General features: G+C 48.7%; 2 protein-coding genes across 4 annotated transcripts in view; both read right to left on the bottom strand.

The window, feature by feature from the left end:
- Positions 1-1,794: 1,794 nt before the first annotated feature.
- DTX3 (deltex E3 ubiquitin ligase 3) lies at positions 1,795-19,298 on the bottom strand. The gene is given in 8 exon segments (XM_082208820.1): positions 1,795-3,065; positions 3,586-3,803; positions 7,543-7,821; positions 7,824-7,903; positions 7,906-7,959; positions 7,962-8,276; positions 13,589-13,663; positions 19,200-19,298. Coding segments are annotated over 7 exon segments (1,035 nt in total). The 5' UTR covers positions 13,602-13,663; positions 19,200-19,298; the 3' UTR covers positions 1,795-2,989.
- A 1,685-nt stretch (positions 19,299-20,983) lies between these two features.
- PIP4K2C (phosphatidylinositol-5-phosphate 4-kinase type 2 gamma) overlaps positions 20,984-24,205 on the bottom strand; it is a 35,035-nt gene continuing 31,813 nt past the window's right edge. For all 3 annotated transcript variants that reach the window (XM_082208694.1, XM_082208695.1, XM_082208696.1), the window contains 2 exons: positions 23,465-23,568; positions 20,984-22,904 (listed from right to left, as the gene is read on the bottom strand). In XM_082208694.1, the coding sequence (XP_082064820.1) occupies positions 22,824-22,904; positions 23,465-23,568 (185 nt within the window). In that variant the 3' untranslated portion in view covers positions 20,984-22,823. The remainder of the gene's footprint in view (positions 22,905-23,464; positions 23,569-24,205) is intronic.

Here is a 24,205-nt window from a genome sequence, read left to right as displayed (position 1 = left end):
TATGTCTATCAGACTGTACATTACATTGTTTGAAAATGTAAGTCACCATGGTGAAGGGCAGTAATTAAGTAATAAGGAAGTGTAGTTAGCCAGGGTAAGAAGCACTGTGGGTTCTTGCAGACTTATTAGCGAGACTGAAGGGGAAAAATGCCACCCCCTCATCAAAATAATAATAAACACAAGCACAACTTCAACACATAATTTCAGAAAAGATCAAGAGAACAAGTGTCGTATTTTCAGGTAACTTTAAAACAGCAAAGAAAGCCCCACTGTCCAAACTGCGCAACTGAGAGGAGCTCTCACCCGTAGGAGACAGTCTTGGAATTTGTCTCTGCCAGAGGCGACAGGCTCACCTTTAGCCAAGAGATGTCCCCCACCCTCCCGCAAACACTCAACAACAGGTAGGCGCCAAAGTCCAGAGCGTACAGGACAGCCAACAAGGGTCAGCAGGCCTGGCCAAGTCCCAAACACAATTTGTCCCAAACTGGACTTGGTTGGAATAATTACACAACAGCTGATATGCCAGCACAGAAGGTATATATGTATATATATATACACAAGGCATGGTCCACGAACGTTGCCACCCATCCTCTCCACAGGGCCGGTGGGCATGTCGCCTGTGCCCAGAGTCGAGGAGCCGCTGCTTTCTATGTCAGCATGAAAGGACAGTCCCAATGTTTCCAGAAAGTTCCACCAAGTTGGGGTTGATGCCGATCCTGGAGACAGCAGCACAAGGAATGATGAGTGGGTGGGGTGCCAAGATGCCAGAGCCGCTCGCTGACTAGCGAGGGGTTTGAAAGGAACAAGAGGCTGTGTACGAAAGGTCCCAGCACATAGGCCTCTTTCTCCAGCGTTGATCAGTTACCCAAAACAAATCCATGCTAATTCTGTTTCCCCCTCACTCCAAGCCAAACCCCAGGGACTATACATTCTGTGCCCAAATGATGCAAATTCTACAAGTGCATTTTGTTTAATTTTATTCTAATAGGCAGTCCCAAAAGTGTTAAAAATTCTGCGAGCGAGCTAGAGGGCACAGAGGAAGTGGAATGAAGGTGCAGAGAGGATTTTGGCCTGATTTTGGCATCCACATGGGAAGAACAGAACCCTACCCCTTGCCCATAGTAGGAACATGAGATCCAGTGTGATCTAGGGGATATAACAATGTCCTCACAGGTGGGAGATCTGGATTTAAAATCCAACATAGAATCCTAGAATCATAGAGTTGGAAGAGACCACAAGGGCCATCGAGTCCAACCCCCTGCCAAGCAGGAAACACCATCAGAGCACTCCTGACATATGGTTGTCAAGCCTCTGCTTAAAGACCTCCAAAGTAGGAGACTCCACCACACTCCTTGGCAGCAAATTCCACTGTCGAACAGCTCTTACTGTCAGGAAGTTCTTCCTAATGTTTACGTGGAATCTTCTTTCTTGTAGTTTGGATCCATTGCTCCGTGTCTGCTTCTCTGGAGCAGCAGAAAACAACCTTTCTCCCTCCTCTATGTGACATCCTTTTATATATTATACATCTGCCATGGACACTCTGGGTAAGCCACAGATTTTTCTCAAAAAGATATACACACTGTGCTCCTTTACTTGCTTTCTCTCGCTATACTGCTCTCAGCTCACTCTAATTTTCATGGGTGTGCCTTCCTCACACCAGCAGTTCTCCTCCCAAACCTACTAAAGGCCAACATAATATAAACAGGGCTGCAGAGGTCTAATTTTAACATCAACAGGGACACACAGATGGTGTGCAGAGCAGAACCTATGTGTGTAGCCAGGATTTATGTTGGGGGGGGGGAGGGCAGAACTGAGCAATCTGTGGCGCGATTGGTCAGCTAGTTAAGTATTTTTATTTATTTACTTGATGGGGGGCAGTTGCTACTCCACCCCACCCATGGCAGAACCCTCCTGTGATCTGTGGCTAAGCTCCCTGAAGTTCTTCTTCCAGCCTGGCTGTTATTACCAGAGTCAACCCTGGCTGAAGTAAAAAATGCCTGAAGCAGGAGGCGGGAAAGGCTTGGCTCTTCTCATCAGCATGCTCTCTTTGATGTAAGTAAACAAACAAACAAACAAACAGCCCCCCTCTTGAAATGTGAATGGTCCAAACACAAGAGCAAACCTAAAACATTATGGGCCCTCCATCACATCTATTTTGGTCCAAGGAATGGAATTACTATGATGCAAGATGCAGTGGTAGAATTCTGGACTGTGTTACTACAGGTTGCAGGTGCCAGTGGGGATCTTATTTGTGAATGTTCTCCCATGTAAGACAACCAACAGACCTGCTTGTATCAACGTTAGGCGAGCACCATCATTACACTGTTTTAAACACCTTTTAAAAGCAGCAAGCCTAGCCCAACATATAATTTAGTTGTATTTGTTTTTTAATTTTTGCTAATTTAATTTATGCTAATTTTATCTGTATATCACTGATAATTATTTCACACTGTTTGTGTACACCACTTAAGAGAGTTTTGATTAAGCAGTATAAATTCTTTTAAACAAATAAATGCAGCAGTCCAGCACATCAGGGGGAAAGATTTGCTGTAGCTCTCTTCCTGACATGCTTGTTTATTACATGCCTGGATATGGAGTTTGTTATTATTAATGTTATTTAAACCCACACAACATATTGTCATCAAATAAAAACAAAACCCCTCTCTGCAAGCATTTTGAAGTGGTACAGTCCAGGACTCTACCAACTCACTCATTCTGTGTAATGTGCAGATTGACTTGAACTTTCTAACCCAGCCAATTCAAATGCAGGTCTCTAACACAGCCTTCTTCCCCATGCCTCTGTTCCCAACTCCTTCCAGCAAGAAATTCCATTCAAAATGTCATCTCAGAATGCCCAGCACTTTGCATCCTGGGTCAAGATCACACTGTGAGACGGTTTGCTCCGAGAGATGAGGACGCTTTCTCCACAATTGCTGGACCAGGCAGAAACAACACACCATTCCTGGAGACACAGTGGCAGGGAGCAAGATCAGTCATTGGTGATGCCCTTGGCCCGCAGTTCCTCTTGCACCCGAGCAAGGTATGTAGGATCAGGGTAGCCAAACCTGGTGGGAAACGGAGATCAAATGTCATAAACTTATTTCAAGGCCCTGGCAATTTAGCTGTGTTTTACCACTTGGGTCAGTGATTTTCCAGATTTTCCACTTCTGCCTGAGCATGGGGAACTGTGGGGAGGGGGTGGGGGTGGGGAGGACTCACTGCCCAGAGACAACTAGCATCTCAGGGGCAAAAACTCAGCCCCCTGGACAACCTCCCATCCTTCTTTCTCTGGGGTTCAGGAAAACCAACTACGCACCTGGAACTTGAGCAAAAGGGTCCCAGAGTGGTCATGTGACAGAAGATGAATGTTAACGGAGCCAGAGAAAGCTCTTACTTCCTGAGGACTCTGTAATGTCTCTTTAACCCCATGGTTCTGGTTCTTGGCGTAGCTTGCTGAGAACCCTAACCCTTTTCCAAGCAGCCTCTAAAGTACTCACCCCTACCCTTGGTGACCCAACCTTCAATGCCACCATACTTATCCCCCCTCCCTCTCCCCCACCCCACTACTCCATGACAGGTCCTTACAGCTGGGGTCCACCGGTGCAGTTGGTTTTGTGATGGATGTCGTTCCAGGTGATGACGTTGGCTCGGCCTGTGGTCATGGAGGTGCCGATGGTGAAAGTGAGGCGTTGGTCAAAGGCCTTGCGGAACAGCGCCAGCACCTTGTTGCCTTCGGGGCAGTCGGGCAGGTAGGCCACACGAGTGGTGCCTGGGTAGCGGACGCCAGGGTTGGGGTGCTCCACCTGCAAAAGGTGAGCCAGGCATGGCAAGGAGAATCCATTGTTAACCTAAGAAGGTTGGTGAACTGGAAGGGCTGGGAAGCCAGGGACAAGTGCCTGCTCTAATCCTGAGCCTGCTGACCATAGTTTAGATAACGCTGCTTCCACTGTGGCCTCTTGGTCCTCTGCAGAAATCTAAGATTTTCGGGATTCCTGAAGGCAGCAGCAGGAGGGAAAATGACACACCTCAGCTACCATTTTAAATCTTCTACCAGATTTTTTGGGGAGCAAGAGGGCAGACCAAAACATGGGCTATTTATCACTTTCAAAGCAGGATTTCATTCTCTGCTACAATGCAGCACTCCATGAATGCATCGGGATGGACATGGGACCAGGTGCATGTACCGTATTTTTCGCCCTATAGGATGCACTTTTCCCCCTCCAAAAATGAAGGGGAAATGTGTGTGCATCCTATGGGGCGAATGCAGGCTTTTGCTGAAGCCTGGAAAGCGAGAGAGGTTGGTGCGCACCGACCCCTCTCGCTCTCCAGGCTTCAGGAAGCTCTGCGCAAGCCGTGGGAGAGCTGCGTGACTTCCTGCTGGGCTCCCAAGGCTTGCGGACAGCAGCCTGCTTCCCGAAGCCTGTGGCGCGCAGCAGAGCGTGCCCGGGCTTTGGGCAGATATCCGCAAACCTGGGGAGACCGGCGGGAGTTCCTGCCGGGCTCCCAAGGCTTGCGGATAGCAGCCTGCTCTGGGGGCTGGGGTCGGGGGAAGGTCAGGCTTCCCCCGCCCCAGCCCGCGCCTGGGGGGGGGGAAAATAACCCCCCCTTTATTCCCCCCCCAAAAAAAACTAGGTGCGCCCTACAGGGTGAAAAATACAGTAATTAAGATCAGGGCAGCTGAACAGTCACACAGAATGAGAGCGATGAGGATGTGGCAGACTGAACCTCCAGCTTTGGTGTCCGACTCCTCTCCTTAGCCACGCAGTCCACTGAGAGGAGACTCTTTACCAGTCACCATCTCTCAGGCCCACTCCGACCTCACAGGGCTGTTGTGCGGATATAAGTCCCTTTGAGGAAGGGTGGAATACAAATGCAATGAACAACAATTAAATTGGGTGGCAATAGAAAAACACTATTTGGCACATTTCCCAAAGTTCAATGAATACACATTTGCATTCTACATACCATCAAGAGAGTTCATTGGGATCAACAGAAATAATGCAGGGGGAGAAACTATACCTTGAACATATACCATTAAAAATGACTTTATATTGGTGCCAGCAGGGCAGGGAGCCACTTAGCAGAGCCAGCAGGAAGGCCCACAAATGCAGCAGTCACATCTGGGAACAAGTGAATAAATACACACTGCCATCTAAAAGAGGCTCCACTCTGTGGATGGTGTGACCATTAAGTCCACAGTCCAAAATCACCTGACCAACTCTGGGACTTTATTATATTATCCTCCACTGACTGCAAAAAGCATTTTTATTCCAGTAACAAACACAACAGCTGCTAATAACAGAGCTTCCATTTGCATACTGGGAACCTGAAGAGAAGACACTGTGAAAGCTCAATAAAATATAAAAATTTAAGGTTTTATAGACATGTCCTCAGGCACACTCATGAAATTCCACACACCTGATTCTACCAAATACAAAGTAGGAAATGCCATGAAAAACCATTTTGGAAAAGGAAGCATCTGTGGGAGTGAGTGTGGGTATGTATGAATATTTTTAAGGATTGTATGAAATGTACGTTTGTATATTCGTAATATGTATGTATTAATGTTGCATTATTTTAACAATAAAATATTTGTGTGGTTAAAAATTTTTTTTAAGAAAAAAGAAAAAAAAACCCCATTTTGCTTTATCCCAAAGCTTTGGAAACTTTTTAGATATTGTACGCTTTATCCCAAAATGGTGTTTTTCTTGACTGAAAGTTACTTTGGCTGGCTGGATCGCCACATGCACTGACTTTGGCAATCCATCTGCTGGGGAGCACGGTCACTTCTCTGTTCACTCTACTTCTCTGCTTTCTTTTCTCTTTTATTTTCTCAGTCACTTCTCTTTTTTCTTCACTTCCCTCTGTAGCCCCCTAGTCTTGTGCAATGGCCCTCCCTTTACAATATTTTCATCTGGGGCCCCCTTGGAATATCCTGGGGCCCCCTTGGAATATCCTGGGGCCCCCAGGGGGCCATATGGCCCCTGGTTGAGAAACACTGCTGTACCCCATGTTCTCAGCTCCCCTCCAGGAAGGAGAAGACACCATTCACCTTCAATCTACATGCAACCCACTCAAAGGTTTTTCTTTTCCCATCCCCTTCTAATGTCCAGCTTCAAGGCTCCTCTCAAATCCTCATGGTGTCTCTACACCCTGAATTTTCCTATCACTCCAGCTCCCACAGAACTAAGAGTCATCAGGAAGAGGGAATCCTGTCACTATAGCCCTTTTTGCATGTTAGTAGCACCTACAATTTTCCCCAGTGTGAAGAGGAAGACAAGGCTGTGCTTGCTGGCGGTTCCCACTCTGGCCCCACTTGAACTATACAAATAAAGCAAAATTGTGTCACTTTAAACAGTTATGGGTTCCCCTAAAGTATCCTGGGAACTGTAGTTTGTTAGGCGACCCCTATCCCCCTCACTGAGCTACAATTTCCAGAGTGGCTTAAGAAACACTTGAATATTGGTCTCAGCACCCTTAACAAACGACAGCTCCCAGAAGTCTTTGCAGGAAGCCATGGCTGTTGAAAGTGGCATGACACTGCTTTAAATGTAGATTGCAGATGACGCCCCTGTCACAATCCACGCATTGGTTAGGGAAATCAGAAGCAGAAAGCCTGCTCTGTATGCCCTTGTGGGATTTAGGAGTCTGAGCAATCAGGGGCTTAAATTGTGCCTACGCGAATGCAGCAGGCTCCCCACTTTAGACACAACACGAGGACACCAGGGAGGCTGGGCTGGCAGCCAACACAACACCGGACGAGAGAGCCAGTGAGTTTGGCCTTGCTCTCCCACTCAGACAATGATAATAGGTGACTAATCCTATGCAAGTTTACACAGAATTTAGCAGGTCTCATTCCCATGTGACTGTGCACAGGACTGCAGTCAAGAAATATTAAGTGTGTGGGATGGGGAGCAGCACAGACAGAAGCAGGGCCAATTGCCATCAAGATCTATAGAGCAAAGTAAGGCTGCAAACAGTATTGCTGGGGGGGGGGGGGAAGCTGCCTTCCTCCGAGTAACAAGGGGGCAACCAGGAACAGGTTTAGATTCCCATCGCAATGGTGCTTCTCAGAAACCCCTTTTAGCATGACCCACAAAAGCAAATAGTTGACTCACTTATGAGGGGATATATACACACACACACACACACACACATATATATATATATGTACGAAAGCATATATATATATATATATATGCAGGTTTTGGTGTCTTCGGGTGTCTTCCCGTGTAAGAGTCGGGGTGTCTGGGCGACGTTTCGACGAGGTCTCACTCGTCACGAAAGCATATATATATATATATATATATATATATATATATATATATACAGACACACATACACACACACACACACACAGTGTATGTGGGGGTACCGCTGTGGGGGGAACAAAACATGCCCCTTGCCCTGACACCAGGTGCCCTCTCCTCCACCGCATATGCCACAATGTGTCTCAGTGCAGTGAATGCGCCCCCTGACAACACTTCCCTGGCCCTCACAATAACAGCCATGAATACAGATAGAGAGATCAACCCTACTTACTCCTTGTATGCCAGGTGGGAAGACATACTGGATGATGATGGTGCCATATTTCTCATAGCCAGGGAGGAGCAGGCTTGAGTCCTTGGAGACCAGCATGCGCCCGTTCTCCGGCTGGTTGCCCACCAGCTGCCCATAGAAACGCCCACACATAGGGCAGGCCTTCTTGACTTGCAAGGCCCGAGTGATGCAGTCCTCGCAGAAGGAGTGCTTGCACTTCTCCAGAGTCTTAATGTTCTGGATCTCCCCCAAACAGATGGGGCACTGGCTGTCCTGTTCCTCCTCCCCTCCCCGCGAGCAGCTGGCCACGCCTCCGCTGCCGCTGACCACTCTGGACCCGGAGGTCTGCTGCCCTCTGGATATCAACGCAGCCCCTCGGCGGTGGAGCTCCACAGCGCTGTGCTCTCGGCTCTTCTCCATTAAGGCCATGCAGCCCATCAGCTCGCTCTGGCGCTGGGCCTTCTTCAGCTCCTTCTCCGTCTCCTTGAGCAGCGCCTTGAGGGCCTTGCGGGCCAGGTAGAGGCCGTTGCTCGGCCCGTGGGCAGACAGGGTGATCTGCAGCACGTAGATCTCAGAGGTCTCGCCATCAATCAAGATGCCGACCTTGTTCTCCTCCTTCAGCTTCACCAGCTTGGCGGGGCTTTCCTTGGTCAAGAAGTCCCAGACGTGTTTATTTACCGTGAGCCTGTTCTTGGTGGTGCCTCCGCAAGCGGCCATCCTGGATAAAACAAACGATACTGGAGAGAGAGAGAGAGAAAGGAAGGAAGAAGAGAGTCATCAGAGCTGCAGAAAGTGGCTCCAGGCAGGATTAAAGACGACCAGACACTCACATTCAGCCCTTCTCATCATCGGAACAAAGCTGGTCAGGACTTGAAGGCTGTTATTGGTCTGCTCTGATAAAAGTTCTTTTGGCTTTGCTGAGCATGACATATACTAGAAACCCATTAGCAGACCCCCAGATATTCAAAATCCCTTCGTCTTTGTTCTGATTCAACACATCCGTACTACCTAATCCTATCTTAATACAACCCTGTGTCAAGCACTCCCAGAATGTTTGAATAATCAGAAATCTAACTAGGTTGGGGGAACCCAGGATTTCAACAGCTCGTTTTACTATTATGAAGCGGGTGGGGAGAGGAAGGGGATGAATGTGTGCATCATGCGCAGTTCTGCCCTGACAGAAGGCTTAGCCCGGGGGGGGGGGGGAGAGGCAACTTACACACGTTCTTGTTGGGCTTCAGTTTGCATCATTCCTAGCCAGCAATGCCAGTGGTCAGGGATGATGGGATTTGGGAGTCCAGTAATGTCTGAGGCCTGCAGGCTCCCCATCCCTGATTTAAGCGGTTACAGCTATAGTGGATTGCCTGGATTTTGTTTGCTTCAAGACCAACCTACTGCTGCACAGTGTTGCTGTCCTTCCCATCACCCCCCCCCACCTGATTTCTCTGAGTCCATGAAGATGCAGGGTAAGAGACATAACAAGCACAGGGAGCTGCCTTTCACAAGGTCACACTCTTTGCCATCTGGCCTTGCACCGCCTGGCTGACAAACAGCTCTACAGGGTCTTAAGCAGAGGCCTGTCTGCTCCCAGGTTATATTTTAAGTGGAAATGCCAGGAGGGATTGAATAGGGTGCCTTCCCCATGGAAAGCTGTGGGTCTTCCCTGGATACTGAGTCATGCACAGAGCACTTCCACTTTGTGGCAAGTGACCAGCCGTTCCCACACTGCAACTTCCTTCTAGTCAATTAGTGTGCAAAGCAGTCAAATGTTTAAAGCATCAGCTGCACAATAAGGCATGGCTTTCCTCCTGACTTTAGGACAAAGGGTAGAATTCAATGTTGGGCTAAGTGGGGTATGCATGCATGGAACGAGAGCCACTTGTGCAACAGGGCTCTACCCCCTCTCTCCTTCCCAAGTGCGCTGCCAAAACCTGTTCTTGGGGTTCCCCCAACCCTCCAGAGCACATTTTGGTGGTGCAGAGGTAGGGGAGGGGGGGAGAGTACCCCACTGTGCAAGTGGACATTGTCCCATGCATTCAACTATTAAACTATAAAGACTGCAGGGTTTTGAAATAAAGGACATCCATTATGATCTTGTTCTGAAATGGCCAACAAGCCTTTCAAAATAAATCTGTACTATCTACTCCTTTAAGGGGCATTTGGCAAGCTTAAGCAGAGCATTAGTGGGTAATTAGAACCCACCAGCAATCCATGAGGAATAAAAGATTAGTAAAAAAGATTTCAAAGCCTTTTGAGAGACATCATCTTGGAGAGGAATCCAGAGAGACAGCCTAACAGGACAGAGGAGGTGGAATATACCCAGCTCTTAATAGCCAAAGTATATTACAACCCCAAGCATATTTATTCAAAAGACATCCTCAAAAAGTTCAGCTTGTTCTCTTATAAACTGTTTTTGAAACATCTGGAAATGGGGTTATCGTTGTATTATTTTTTATATATATATAAATTACCACTGAAAGAACACCTGCAAAAAGTTTGCTTTTTTAAGTGCATAAAATGCTGCTTTTTAAATGTTTGACATTGTGGAGTTGTTCCCCATCTTTCTATAATGTCAGCATAATTTGTTGTTTTTAATTGTTGCTTTGATGTCTTTCACTGATTTCTCCAGCACAATTCTCACAGGGCACCCTGGGGTAGCCAGGCATCTTAGACATAACTGCCCTTAGTATGTGATAAGACAGAGGCAGCTTTATTGCTTCATCCAGATCGACCCGGTTACTCGAGAGACTGCCTTATCTCTAACATGCCCAGTAAGTCACTGAGTTCCACAGGGGAGTTTTTCCTTCAAGCTCCCCACATCAGATATCAGAAGCCTGCTCCAATGGAACTCAGAAGAGTTACTACTAGTGTGGCTGCCTCTGTTCTGTGGGAAAGTTTTCCTGTCAAGACACAACAGGTGCCCACTAGCTGTACTTTCTGGAAAAAAATGAAACTATTTTTGTTTCAACAAGCTAAACGAAAAGGCCTCTGCCTAAATGTTCATTCTGTGATGTTTTGAAGCCTACACTCTGTTCTTTTTGTGCTGTGGTGCCTTGAGAAATGCATGTGGAAGGTGATCCACAAATTAATAAATAACAGCCGCAAGTATCAAAGAGAATGACCCTGAATAATAGACAAAACTTAACTAAAACTAGGCAGCCATCAAATACCTACTATGCATGCTGGAGGAAAGAGGTAAGTGGCCAGAGGACGTTGAATTTGTCATTTCTCAGAATATAAGAAGCAAAATAAAACTGCCCCTGAAGCTGTTCCTGTTATAATGTGTGGAAAGGGTACTATCCTGCTTGCAGGCCTCCCATAGGTATTTGGTTGGCTACTGTGAGAGTCGAATGCTAGACCACATCCATCTGATCTAGGCAGGCTCATCCTATGTAGTCCCTTGGCCCACAACTTCTATTCCAAGCACAGAAGCCATGCAGGGTGGAGGCTGCCCCTGAATTACCTAACACAGTCAAAGCCGAATAGCAGAGAAGTGGCTTCCCAGATGCCCTTGCTAAATCTGCCTCCACTGCCATTTGCCCTAGGCATCCCCTACTCTTCCTGGGCCTGATGGGGTTACAATGGAATTTTGGTGCCTGGGAGTCTAACAATCTCCAGAATCGGACACAAGTTCACTGGGTGTGTCTTTGGCAGTGGCAAGTGGTGCCCTCAAGGCAGGCCCATTGGGCAGAAGACCAGGGCTCCACTCAGGAGATCAGGTAGGAAGGCCACACCCCAATGCAGCAGGGCTTGCTTACTGAATTCACTTTAAAATGTAAGTAATACACCTTACCATCCCCTCTCCTCCAGATCATTAAACCCAGACTGGGGGCTACAAGCCCAGAGTCTGAAATGACTTAGCCCAATCGCTTTCTCAATCCGTCCCACAGATGGTCCGGGAATCAGCATGTTTTTACATGAGTAGAATGTGTCCTTTTATTTAAAATGCATCTCTGGGTTATTTGTGGGGCCTGCCTGGTATATTTACATGAGTAGAATGTGTGCTTTTATTTAAAATGCATCTCTGGGTTATTTGTGGGGCATAGGAATTCGTTCATTCCCCCCCCAAAAAATATAGTCCGGCCCCCCACAAGGTCTGAGGGACAGTGGACCGGCCCCCTGCTGAAAAAGTTTACTGACCCCTGAATTAGGATTACCCTCGTCCATTTCCTCATCTTTTTTTTTTTTAAAGTGAATAAATGCTCAATTACAGATAGCTGTTTTCAGGAAGAATGGGATAAAGGACCCTGTGATTTTAGTGTATGCCACCCCAAAGTTGATGGCGTTTCCCCCTGCTTTTCTGAAGAGCGGCATAGAAATTCTCAGAATAACATACAGTTAAGAATGCCATGTAAAATGCATGGAGAGTAATAACCAGGTGGCAAGGCAGTCATGAAAGCAAGGATTTAACACAACTCTGGTGAAACTGCAACAGAATTGTGACAAGTGTGAAACATTATGACCAGCGTCTATGATTTGCAGCGGTCTTCTTTCTAAACAGTGGCCCCTATCCAGCTGGTGGTCACTGCATTTGGGCTTTACATTTAAAATGAATCAATACATTAATTTTAGTTATACGTTCTACTCCACTGCCCCATTTTTTCTGCACTTTGGAGTTTTCATTTTAATACCTCCAAGCAAACATTTTTATAAATCGCCATCACCACCCCACACTCTCAAAACTGGGCATTAAAAACAGTTCATAGGCAGACTGAAACCCCGGAACCGACAGCAGAACTCAACTCTTGTTCCCAGACAAATACACACTCACAATAAATTAACCTGTTCAAGCAGACTTTGCAAGCCTTGTGCCCTGCAGATGTTATGGACTACAGCTTCCACCAGCCCATCTAGCAGCAGTTGGTGGAAGTTACAGTCCAAAACATCTGCAGGGCACAAGGCTGGCAAAAGCTGTGTTAGAATAATCAGCCACTTTCTTCCAACTAGACTCAAGATACACCTCTTTGGCATGACCAGAAGGGTGGAGATGGGCCAATGTTGTGGCCCTCCAGATGTTACTGGTCTCCATTTCCCATCAACCCTGACCATTGACCATACTGGATGGGGCTGGTGGGAGTTGGGAGTCCAATGGCATCTAGAGGGTTACAGGTTGCCAACTCTTGTAGCAAGGTCTGAGATATGAAGAAGAGCACATTGTCCTCTAAAAGCAGGGGGGGGGATGTGCCACATGGGAGATGTGCACAGTTACCTTCCCAAAGTTTAGAGGGAAAATAGCAAGTCTGCCTGTTGCCTTCTCTCTCTCTCTCTCTCTCTCTCACACACACACACACACACACAAATGTTCTCAGAACCATGCAGCAGTGGTATGGTGTTAAATTTTGATGTTCAGGCAATCTTCATACCCATGTACTATACACCCCAAGACTATGCAACCAAAAATCAAATTTTGACCAATGCAACCATTATTATTCCAAAACCAAGCCAGTTCCCCCCCTCAGCCCCAACCCCTAGCCTTGCTTAACGTTCAGCCCAGTGAAGTATTCTAGTGGCCTCAAAAACTTGCTCACTATTTCGTGAAAGTTCCATTAGTCCTAACTAAGGGATTCTGGAATGCCACTCCTGCCAGTTTACCCCTTGGACACACATGCAACTTACCTGCTCCTCTCCTTTGTTAATTCGGTGGGTTTCTCTCTGGGTGGAAAAGAACGCTTCCTAATCTGGCATGCAGAGGATTAGGCTCATAGCACCCCAAAGAGAGGACACTATCACCTTTGCCCTGACGCTAAGGGGCAATTGATTTGGTCCCTTCCCCGGAGTTACCCAGAAAGAAGAGGGGTGCTTTTGCGTCGAGGCCTCAGGCAGAAGGATGCACCCCTACGGGCGACGATGGCAGAGTCAAGGGGCCTTTGGAGCTAATGGGAGGATGTGGAATCCACGTCCGTGGGACACAAAAGAACCCCAAGAGCACAGGAGGGAGAGGGAGAGAGAGAGGGAGAGAGAGAGGGAGAGAGAGAGAGAGAGAGAGAGAGAGAGAGAGAGAGAGAGAGAGAGGTTTCCTTCCCCCGCGCCGGAGATCGCAGCACCGTACCTGGCGAGCCCATGGGAGAGGCTGAGCGCGAGGACCAGCCGGATGTGGGAGTTCAGCTGAGCTGCGAATCAGAAACTGCAAAGGGAAAGAAGGGGGCGGGTTAGGTCGCGGCTGCGCCGAGAGGGAAATTGCGCGATATTTTTAGCTGCCGCGGACGAGCTTCTCTTCTTGCGCCCGAGCGCAGCGCTCCATCCAGAAGCAGTCTGGGCAAGCGCTTCCTCGATCCTGAGACAAGGCCTTCGCCTTCAATATCCCAAAAAACCTTTTCGTCTTGCCTGTTTGCAAATCCTCCTGAGTTCAATGTGTCTCACTACCTAGTGACTTGTAAGATTGCCGTTTTGCCTCACATTACCCCGGCATTTCCATTTTCCTTTTGGGCGCAATCCTAGGTACGCTTACCTGGAAGTAAACCACGCAGAACTCAGCCATGCACAGGATTGCACTGGAAAGGATTAGGGCAGATCAGCATCTGCTTCTGCACTTGAAGTGCAATCCTGTCTTTGTCTACCAGTGAGTTTAAAGTGGTAACACCCTCAATTAAGAGGGTTATAGGATTGCAGCCTTACAGTGCTTATGAAGTTCAATGAGAGTTAGTTGCTTGTGTGCTTAGATTGCAGCTTTAGTGATTTGTAAAATTCGGCCTAATAAAGGATTGTTTCACTGAGCCTTTTGGGATGCAGAAATTATTCGCTCCAGAATTTGTCTTCAGAGCACGAGTCCAAATTTAGAATTTATGCAATAGTTTTATTCTTATTTCACTACAACATATATATTCTGACTTCTGTATGATATTAGATGAGCTAGTGACACCATTTTAAACTGCAAATGCAAAAGGTGCCACAGTGTGTGTGTGTGTGTGTGTGGAGAACTTGCCCTTACCATCATGTACTGGCCACAGCTCTTCCTTACACACCCAAAGAACAAAGCTTAAGATGGGCTAGTGGTTAGATTAGACCTATCTGTAACCCAGAAGCTGGTTTTGAATGCTCATTCTAAGGCATCCTTGCCTGTTCTGCTACCGGAGACCATTAAAATAATCACTTAAGAGCCTTCTCCCAATTACATCAGTACTGCCCCATTCTACTGCATTATTATTGCCTCATCTGCACTATACATTTAAATCAGTATCGCTCCACTTTAAACAGTCATGGCTTCCAGGGCCATCTTAAGCATATCTGGCACCGTGGTGCAAAGCTCCCTCCAGCACCGGTGCCCCCCCCATTTCCAAGAGTTTTTTAGGAAGGACGGCACTGCCGGTGGGCCTGGAGGAGGTGGGCAGCGGCTGGAGGATGGCCCCTCCCGCAGGGAAGAGGCAGAGGCTGGAAATGGCGCCTCCTGGCTCAGCTGGCCGCTTCATGCCACGGTGGCCACGGCAGATGGAGGCTCCGGGCACAGCACTGCTTTGGTGTGGCATGGCGGAGGCAGGCGAGGGCGGTGAGCTGATGCTAGGAGATGCCGCGTCCAGCCTCTGCCTCTTCCCTGGCACCCTCCAGAACGTGGCGCCCTGGTGCCCCGCGCCACTAGCCTCTATGGGTAAGACGCCCCAATGGCTTTCCCCAAAGTATCCTTGAGTTTGTTAAGGGTACTGAGAGTTGTTAGGAGATCCCCCATTCCCACCACAGAGCTGAAAACCGATCCCCAAGGATGATGGCAGGGTCATATCACTGTACAGAGTTGCTGGGAGCTATGTAGAATACCCTGGCGTGGCGTGCTCTGGTCCATGGGGTCATGAAGAGTCGGACACAACTAAACGACTAAGCAACAACAAGAACATGTAGAATACTCAGCGCAGACCTGGAAGAGGAAGAGGTCTACTGACATCCTGACGGGAGCTCTTCCTAGTGCAACCCTTGGATGACCTCAGACATGGCTGGAAAATGCTTTTGGTGGCGTCGTGTGTGTGGGTGCTGCAATTCATCAAAAGTTTCTTTGCCTGGAAGAGAGCCTTACTTCACCATTTCCAAAGCCAATCGTGCAGGAACATTAGTTGGTTCGTGAGAAAAAGCCACCATTCCACCTATTTTGCGAAAGCTTGAACAAATCTGCAACAACTGCCTATGTAGCAAGCGCAACTCACCTGGATTTCCTTCCAGTTCTGGGGGTAGACCAGGTACAAATCTCACTTGCAGGGCTCTCTACCTAAGTAAGGGGAGTGTTTTCATGGACGTAATGTTGTAACTTGCTCTTGGATCCCTTTGTAGGCATGAAGAGCAGGCTATAAATATCTGAAGTAATTAGGAAGTTTTATTGGAGAGGGATATAGCTCAGCGGTAGAGCACATGCCTTGCCTGAAAAAGGCTCCGGGTTCCACCCCTCGTGTTGGGGAGACTCTCCTGAAATCCTGCCTGTCAGTGTCAACAATACTGAGCCAGGCTGGTGGTTGCAGCCAATGGTCTGACTTGGTATAAGGCAGCTTCCTATGTTCCTAAATGCTAAGATCCCAGACGCTGCAAAGCTTCCTTGTCCAGGAAGTCTTTATGGAGCTTTTGCCTGGACCAAATTGGGGAGGGGGAAACAAGAAGGAGTGAGGGCAAGAGATGGTGAGCCAACTCTCTTCCTGCTGCATAGGTCACTAGGGATCACCACACCACCCTTTCCAAATACACTAGAGCTGAGCAAACAAAACAAAAACCCACCGAGATCACACAAAAATCAAGTAGGCCTATGCAGTCACTTGTGGTTTGGATCTTGAAGGAGCAAACCCAGCTCATAATGAGTTCAACTCTACAACTAAACAGTTGAGAACTCTACTACGACAACAACAACAACAACCAACCAACCAACCACACAGTTTTCCATCACCACAGGCCAGGCAGCATACAGGAAACACTACTAACTCAATCCTAACAGCTGCACTGAGTCATTATTGGCTCTTTAGTAGGGGAAAAACACCACCACAGGATTTGGGAATATTGGATATGCCTTGAAAGATCACAGGGGAACAGTTGGGGTGGGGTGATCTTCCATGTCTATTGTCTGGTACCATCAGTATGGAGGCCAAGGCATTTACCCTTTGTGAACAGCAACATCACAGGTAGCCTTTAATCCAGCAAATATGGGACAGCCAGTGAGGGCAGTCCAGTAGCAAAGGACCCAATCTTAGAATCATAGAGTTGGAAAGGATCCAAGGGTCATCTAGTCCAACCCCCTGCAAGGAATCTCAGATAAAGCATCCAGGACACATGGCCATCCAACCTCTGCTTAAAAGCCTTCAAAGAAAGAGAATCCACAGCCTGCCAAGGGAGACCGTTCCACTGTCAAACAGCTCTTACCTTCAGAAAGTTCTTCCTGATGTTTAGTCGGAATCTCCTGTCTTGTAGCTTGAAGGCATTAGTTCAAGTCCTACCATCCAGAGCAGGAGAAAACAAGCTCGCTCCATTTTCTTTGTGATAGCCCCTGAGATATTTGAGGATGGCTATCATATCTCCTCTCAGTCTGCTTTTTTTCCAGGCTAAGCATACCCAGCTCCTTCAACCTTTCCTCATAAGGCTTGGTTTCCAGATCCTTGATCATCTTGGTTGCCCTCCTCGACACATGGCAACATCCTTCTTAACTTTCCAGAACTGGAAACAGTATTCCAGGTGTGGCCTGACCAAGGCAGAATAGAGTGGTACTATTACTTCCCTTGATCTGGACACTAGACTTCCGTTGATGCCGCCTAAAATAGCATTAGCTTTTCTTTGCTGCTGCATCACACTGTTGACTCATGTTAAGCTTGTGGTCCACCAAGACGCCTAGAACCTTTTCACATGTACTACTAGTAAGCCAGGTGTCCTCCATTCTATATTTGTGCATCTGGTTCTCCCTGCCTAAGTGCAGAACCTGACATTTGTCCCTACTGAAATTCATTTTGTTAGCTTCTGCCCAGTTCTCCAATCTGTTAAAGTCATTTTGAATTCTGATTCTGTCTTCTGTGTTAGCTACCCCTCCCAGTTTGGTGTCATGAGCAGATTTGATGAGCATCCCCTCAATTCCTTCATCCAAGTCTTGTATAAAGGCGTTGAACAACAACAGGCCCAGAACACAACCTTGCGGCACCCACTTGTCACTTTTCCCAAGGGTGACAAGGAACCATTAATTAATACTCTTTGGGTTTGGTCAGTCTACCAGCTACAAATCCACTTAACAGTTACCTTGTTTAGTCCACATTTTACCGGATTCTTTACAAGAATACTATAAGGGGGGGGTGTCAATTTATATTTCTGCCACTTGAGAATGGGGAATTTTAGCATGCATGGCTTTCCTCACCTCTGTGTCCTGATGAGAAATCATGCTTGCTAAAAGGGTTATTATTATTTTTTGCATAGCCATTAAGTGTACAGCAGCCCTGCTCCCTATTGCATCTGGACACTTCTACCTGTGTGACCTTGGGCACAGCAGGGCCTTTACATTTCAACAGGCCTCACCTGTACAATAAGGATAAAAGGCCCCAGCCCACTGCTATTGCGATGGAGGAAAAAGGAAAACAAAGATGGAGTGGAGGGGAGAAGAGAAGAAAAGAAAGCTACTGCAATTGGGTGGGGTTGGGGAGTGAGAGAGAAAATCACCTTTCAGGAAGGCTCCCTGCCCCTGGGTATGTGGGGGCGAGAGAGATTTTTATATCAATCCATTTTCCTCCTCCCCCCCCCCCCAATCTGGGTGCAGCTGCCAGTCTCACCAGGCTGCCTCGTCCATTCCCCAGGGGTTGTTTATCAAAGAGGAGGCCCAGCAGCCTTCACTCCCTTGAAGAAACCGGGATAAAAACGGAACAAAGGGGAAGGGCGGGGGGAGTTGGGGTGAAAGACAATGCCTGGGAAAAGAAGGCTTTATTTCTCCATTCCTCTTCGACACGTCCCCGGCCCGGAGCGCGCATCAACAGAGCTTCATCCCCATCCCCGCCCCAGCGCCAAAAAGCCCCCCACCCCACTGCACCCCGCCCTGTTTTCCAGAGCCCTTCCCCGCCACCCTCAGGGCGAAAGACCTGAAACAGGGAATGACCAAAGGTGTCCATATCCGCACCTTCGCCTGATGAGAAAAAAGGTGGGCAGGTAAGTTTCATCCTCACTTGACCCAGTTCTGCCTCGGCCCAAGACCGCCTCGCCGAGGGAGGCGGATGCAAAGCTCTTTCCCTGCCCGCCTCCGCGATTCGGAGACGCCTGACAGGTAGACGAGCAGGCGGCGCGACGGGCACGTCGTTACATAAAGCCCCGCAAACAAAAAGCCCCTCCGTGTGTGTCCCCCCCCCCCAAGATGAGGGAACCCATTTGGTACCGTGCCCCCCCCCCGGCCACCGACGCCTGTGTGTGTACACAACGCAACCGCACGCGCGCACACCCGCCCGCCCTCCCCTCCAAGCAGCCCTCCGAGGCAACACCCCGCGGCAAAGCCAGCTGGCAGCGCACAATGAAGATGCTGCTGGCCTCGACGGCCGCCCGAATATGCAGACGAGGCCCGGCCAATGCGCCACATTCTCGCCCTTCTTTTAATTTAAGCGAGAAAAAGCAGCAGCAACTGCAGCGCCAGCCCCGCACCCGCCGCGCAATGCCCGCCACCCGCCGCGCTCCCCGCGCAATGCCCGCCGCGCGCGCCCGCCCGCCCGCTCCCCTCCCCCGGAGGCGGCGGCGGCACCCACCATAGCGGAGCATCCGAGGCTGGCGAGGAAACTCCGTCCATCGGAAGCTTGGCCCGGACTGCGCTGGCGAAGGCGGAGGACGAGGCGGCCTTTGGCGCGCCCGAGGTGGCGGCGCGGGGAAGCGCGCCCAGGTGCCGCGGGGTTGCTGCTACCGCCGCCGCCGCCGCTCAGCGCCGCGCTCCCCGCCAAGCAGCCATCGCCGGGCGCGTCACGTGGCGCCCGCTTGGTGCCGGAATGGTGGTCCTAGCCATAGCAACGCCGCGACGTGGCTGCGGAGAGAGCGCCGGGCCCGGCTGGCTGCGCGCGCGGGAGAGGTGGGCGGCGGGAAGGAGGGGGAAGAAGCGGCGGCAGCAGCAGCTCCGGGCTCCTCACGACATCCTCCTCTCAGCGGCCGCCCCACAGCACAGAAGTGGCAACGCAGCCCGATCCTATCGCTGCGCCCGCTTGCTCAGAAACACCCCCCCCCCGTTACTGGCACCCGCGCCCAGTAAATTGGCATCCCCTCTCCCTGCAACGCCTCTCCTCGCCCGCCTGGCTCTGCTTTTATCCAGAAGAGTGATGGGGCAGCTTTTACAATAACAATCGTTACAGGTGCAACCCCGCGCGCCCTCCCTCGAGAATAAACCCCAGGGAACTCGGCAGAAATAAACCCGTGTAGAGGAATGGCACACTGCTCTGTATTGCAAGTGCCAGGGAGCTCAAGGCAATCTTGTGATGACGCCACTCCTGTGGAAGGAAGCTTGCTCAGAAGTAAACCTCGAGCTGTCCTGCGCAGCTTCTGTCTTCTTCTCCATAATCTTCACAATCCCTTCCTAAGCCTCGGTTGGCGTTACCCTTCTATAGTAGTAGATCAGCAAGGCAGACATAGGCCTATCTAGCTGCTTGCCTAAGGCCAGCTGGCAAGTCTGCAACTGGGACAAGATTTGAATCCAGGAACTTCTTGGCTCACATCCTCGGCTACTACACCAGCTCTCAGGCTAGCTATACTAATTTTCTGAATGGCTATAAAGATTGGCAGCAATGAATAGTAAGGAGGCCATAGTAATGGGTATTTGGGAACTCTGTTTTAATTTATTTAGGCTCACTGCATTCCACCCAGGCACTCTTCATGCTCCATGGAGGTGGGCACTTGGAAAAGCAAGAGACAGCATTTACATCGAATAACAGGAGAGCAGCACGCTCCAGAAGCACGGGCCAGCCTCTCAGTCTATTGCATTCAAAGATGTTAAAACAGTATATGGGTTTATTTGATCAACTACACAGGCTGAGGGTTGCTTCTAGTCTGCACTAAATTCTGCACTACCGTTGCAAAGGATGGTAGTCTTTCTGGATGCATGAACACAAGATTTATTATGTATGAAGCCTGAGAGTGAACGAGGCACCATGGCACTCGGAAAAGGCAGGGCAGCCAACAACCAACAGGTTCCAAAACTATTTTCACTGAGAAAGTTCAAGCCAGGACAATTACGGTAAGCAGCACATAATAAAGACAAGTGCATCCCAAGTAATATGGGCATCATCTTCCCCCTAATTAATCCTGGCTGCCAGCAGTAATAATGATTTTTGTGTCCAGAACCATCGCCATGGTCAGTACAGGCATGCAAAGCGACCAATATTAGGGCTTGTGTAAGACCCGCCCCCCCCCCCAGCATTTTCTCTGTGCTGCTGGGGTACAGTTTTTAGTCCAAACGAGCAAGAGCAGCCTTGTCCTTCCACTGGGCTTCTCCCATACTGGCAGAATAGGAGCAGCTCAGGTACAGCTGGATTTTTTGCATGCAGACAACTTCTGGTTCAATAATTTATTTCTATGTGATACAAGAGTGAACTGGAAATACACAACGTCTTATACAATAAGAAACATTGAAAAGGGGCTGATAGTACGACAGCCCCAGGGCACAAGCATGTTTCCATGGCACAAGCTTTATTGCATTGGAGGAATGGCATCAAGTCCCAGCAGAACCACAATATTGGGGGCAGAGGGGAGGGAACTGATGGAAGAGCACAGCACTACCCCGAGTTCTAGGCCTAAAGCAGCCAGCTGGGTGGCTGTGCCACCGTCAGAGCCGGCCATAAGCCTCTCCCCTTACCAGAACAGCTGCCATGGCGTGTTAAGTTGGTGCGCCAGTCCAGGAAGAGCAACTGGCCTGTGACCAACCTTGACAGCTGTGCTCTGCTGAACTAATGAATACACTACTACAGAGGGATGTTCTCTTTAAGACACCTCACAGCTCCTTGGCATATAAACTGCCCCATCACACAGCTACTGACACAGGTTGACACCCCTCAGCATATAAGTTTGTTAGTTCAGAAGGAAACATTTAGAGCCCCTTTCACAAGATTGCGCGCACACACACATATTGCTTCTGAAAACACCCCAGTCCTGGGCATGGCATTTCCACATCATCCTGTCCCCAAAAGGTATGCTAAAACAGGGAGCGGATAAGGCTTTCACCTTGACATTTTCTGGAGGCTTCAACTGGACAAGCTATCTTTGGGTGGAGCTGGGAAGCCAGGACTTACTACAGTCACAGCCTTACTAGTGAGCAGAGCTACTCAACACAGTCTGGTACATACTGAAGCAAGGGGAACAGCTGGATGCAGTATATTACACGGGGCCAGAATAATTCTGTCTCTTCTCCCCTACACACACCCATCTCTCTCTGCCAAAGCAGGCACAGCAAGCCTCCTAGAGGACATTCTCAAATCCCCACGGGCAGCCCTGAAGTAGCTCCCAAACCCTGAATCAGTTCTAATCCTCCTTTGGAGTGATGGCTGAGGGAGAATCATAGGACTTCTGAAAGCAGCCCTTCGTGGAAGAGGCTCTTGTTGTAAGGAGCAGAACTTTGGCAAGAAGGTTTACTGGAGGCTGCACTGCTGGGGGTGAGAACTGGAGTGCTAGGCTCCCAGGATGCTCATCAGAGCCTCTGCTATTTACTAGAGTGCTAGAAGGAGCCAACACCACTCAGGAGGGGTGGGTTACAGCACAACCTTCCAGCAAGGGGTGGGAAAGACGAGGTAAAGAATGAGGAGGAGGACTTTGAAACACAGAGGCACTACCACTGGGTATCATGGGGTAAATTAATATATACTATCAGTCACCCTCAAAGGGAATTGATTGCATAAATGGGGAAGAATCCACTTGACCCCCTTCTTTCAAGGCACAAGACTAAATTCTTATTGCATATTATTCTGTCTCTGAATAAAATACCATTAAACCTTATGTGCGAGCTTAGATCCTGCCCTGACCAGAGTAACCAATGTAGCGTGTCCCCTGTACACTTTAGAGGATAGAGAATATCAATGCTGGGATGAAACTGAAGCCAGCCGTCTTTCTCCTGCTTAGGCTGCCTTCAAAAGCAGCGACCTCTTTAGTGCTCTGGACGGTTGTTCATCCCGACGGAAGGTCAAAGATAAGGCACTTGATTCAGCAGCCATCCCCCAGACCAGCCACAATGGGGCTCAAGTCAACCCAACTCTCCTGCTGACCCAAACAGCAGGGGGGGGGGAACCATCCCTCTTACTGAGAATTGGGGTGGGATAGAGAGGGAGAACTACAGGTGGGGGGAGGAGGGCAGGAAAGCCTTTGATCTGAAGCTTCAGCCAACAAGACAGACTGCACAACTGCTAAGCAAATACATTCGTGACGAAGTCCAGAAAGCGCTTGGCATATTGTTCTGGATGCACCGTGGAGATCTCTGCACCAGCCTGAAATGGAAGACAAAGTGTCAACAACCACCATAAAACGCCGCTATCTTTCCACACACACTAGGAAAAATAACAGTTTGAGGAGCGAATATATTGGAAGGGCAAGGAAGAGAGAACATCTGAACTGAAGTCTGAAAATGGCCTTGATCAACCATTTCTCTCACACACATGTGCTTTCCACTGTCTGTTTTGGCATTATATAACCCCCAACCCTGGCCTAGTTTAGTACTGATACCACTTTATTTCAAGGAAGTGCCTCTGGCACAAAAAGGATTAAGCCAATTATGCAATAAAAATGACTTTGGAATAAATCATTCACACGGTGTGACATTTTTATCACCCCACCCCCTGAAGATGATGCTCTCTCACCAGTCCACCTTTTTTGGTCTCTAGGTTGTGGCTACAGTCACCACTATGGATGCTATGAAATTGACCAGAAGTCTGGAAATCCTCACTTGGGGGTTGTAGTTGACTCTTTGATTTAGTAAGGCTAGCTGTGGGCCACCAGAGTCCACACCGAGGGGGCCCATTGTGAAGAACTGTGCAGGACCCAGACTCACCCCGTGCTTGACGGTCTTAGCTGCATGGGCAGCCTTCTTCTTGGCATCATACTGTGTGAGGATGTCAATCAGGCCCATGAAATAAACCTCCTTCTGGGGGCTATCTGGAAAAGTAAAGAGAGTCGATGAAGCTCATGGGCACTGCTACCCTCTGCATTCCACCACACACACACACACACACCTCATGCCATGAGGCTCTTTCTGCACTGGATTCCAACAGGGCAAAATGTGAGTTACTGAATCTTAGGACTGGGTGGGGGCAGGAGGAAACCTGTCAGCACCCCCCCACACCCAATGGATAAAACTACACCGTCAAGGGTACATGGGACGTAAGTAGGAATTAATAGGATGCACCAAACCAAAGTAGCATAAGAACTGAAAAATGCCCAATAACTCAAGAAAGTGAAACAAGCTCAAGCTGGGAGGAAAGGCAAAAAAAGCCACATAAAGAACATTAGATTACCGTATTTTTTGCACCATAACACTCACTTTTTTCCTCCTAAAAAGTAAGGGAAAATGTCTGTGCGTGTTATGGAGGGAATGCCTACGGGTGGCATGCCTACAGATTTTCCTCCTCTAAAAACTACGTGCGTGTTATGGTCGGGTGCGTGTTATAGAGCGAAAAATATGGTATATCAGTTAAATTTGGGAAGAATCCCTTCCTGCCCCAAGTATAACAAACAATTCACGAATGATTAATTCATCTTCTACATGTTTCTTCCTAACGAAGCCTCCATTTTA

Source organism: Podarcis vaucheri, assembly GCF_965113315.1.
Source record: "Podarcis vaucheri genome assembly, chromosome: 2".
NCBI lineage: Eukaryota > Metazoa > Chordata > Lepidosauria > Squamata > Lacertidae > Podarcis > Podarcis vaucheri.
Note: the sequence above shows the minus strand (reverse complement) of the source record. Positions and strands in the feature narration are given on the sequence as shown.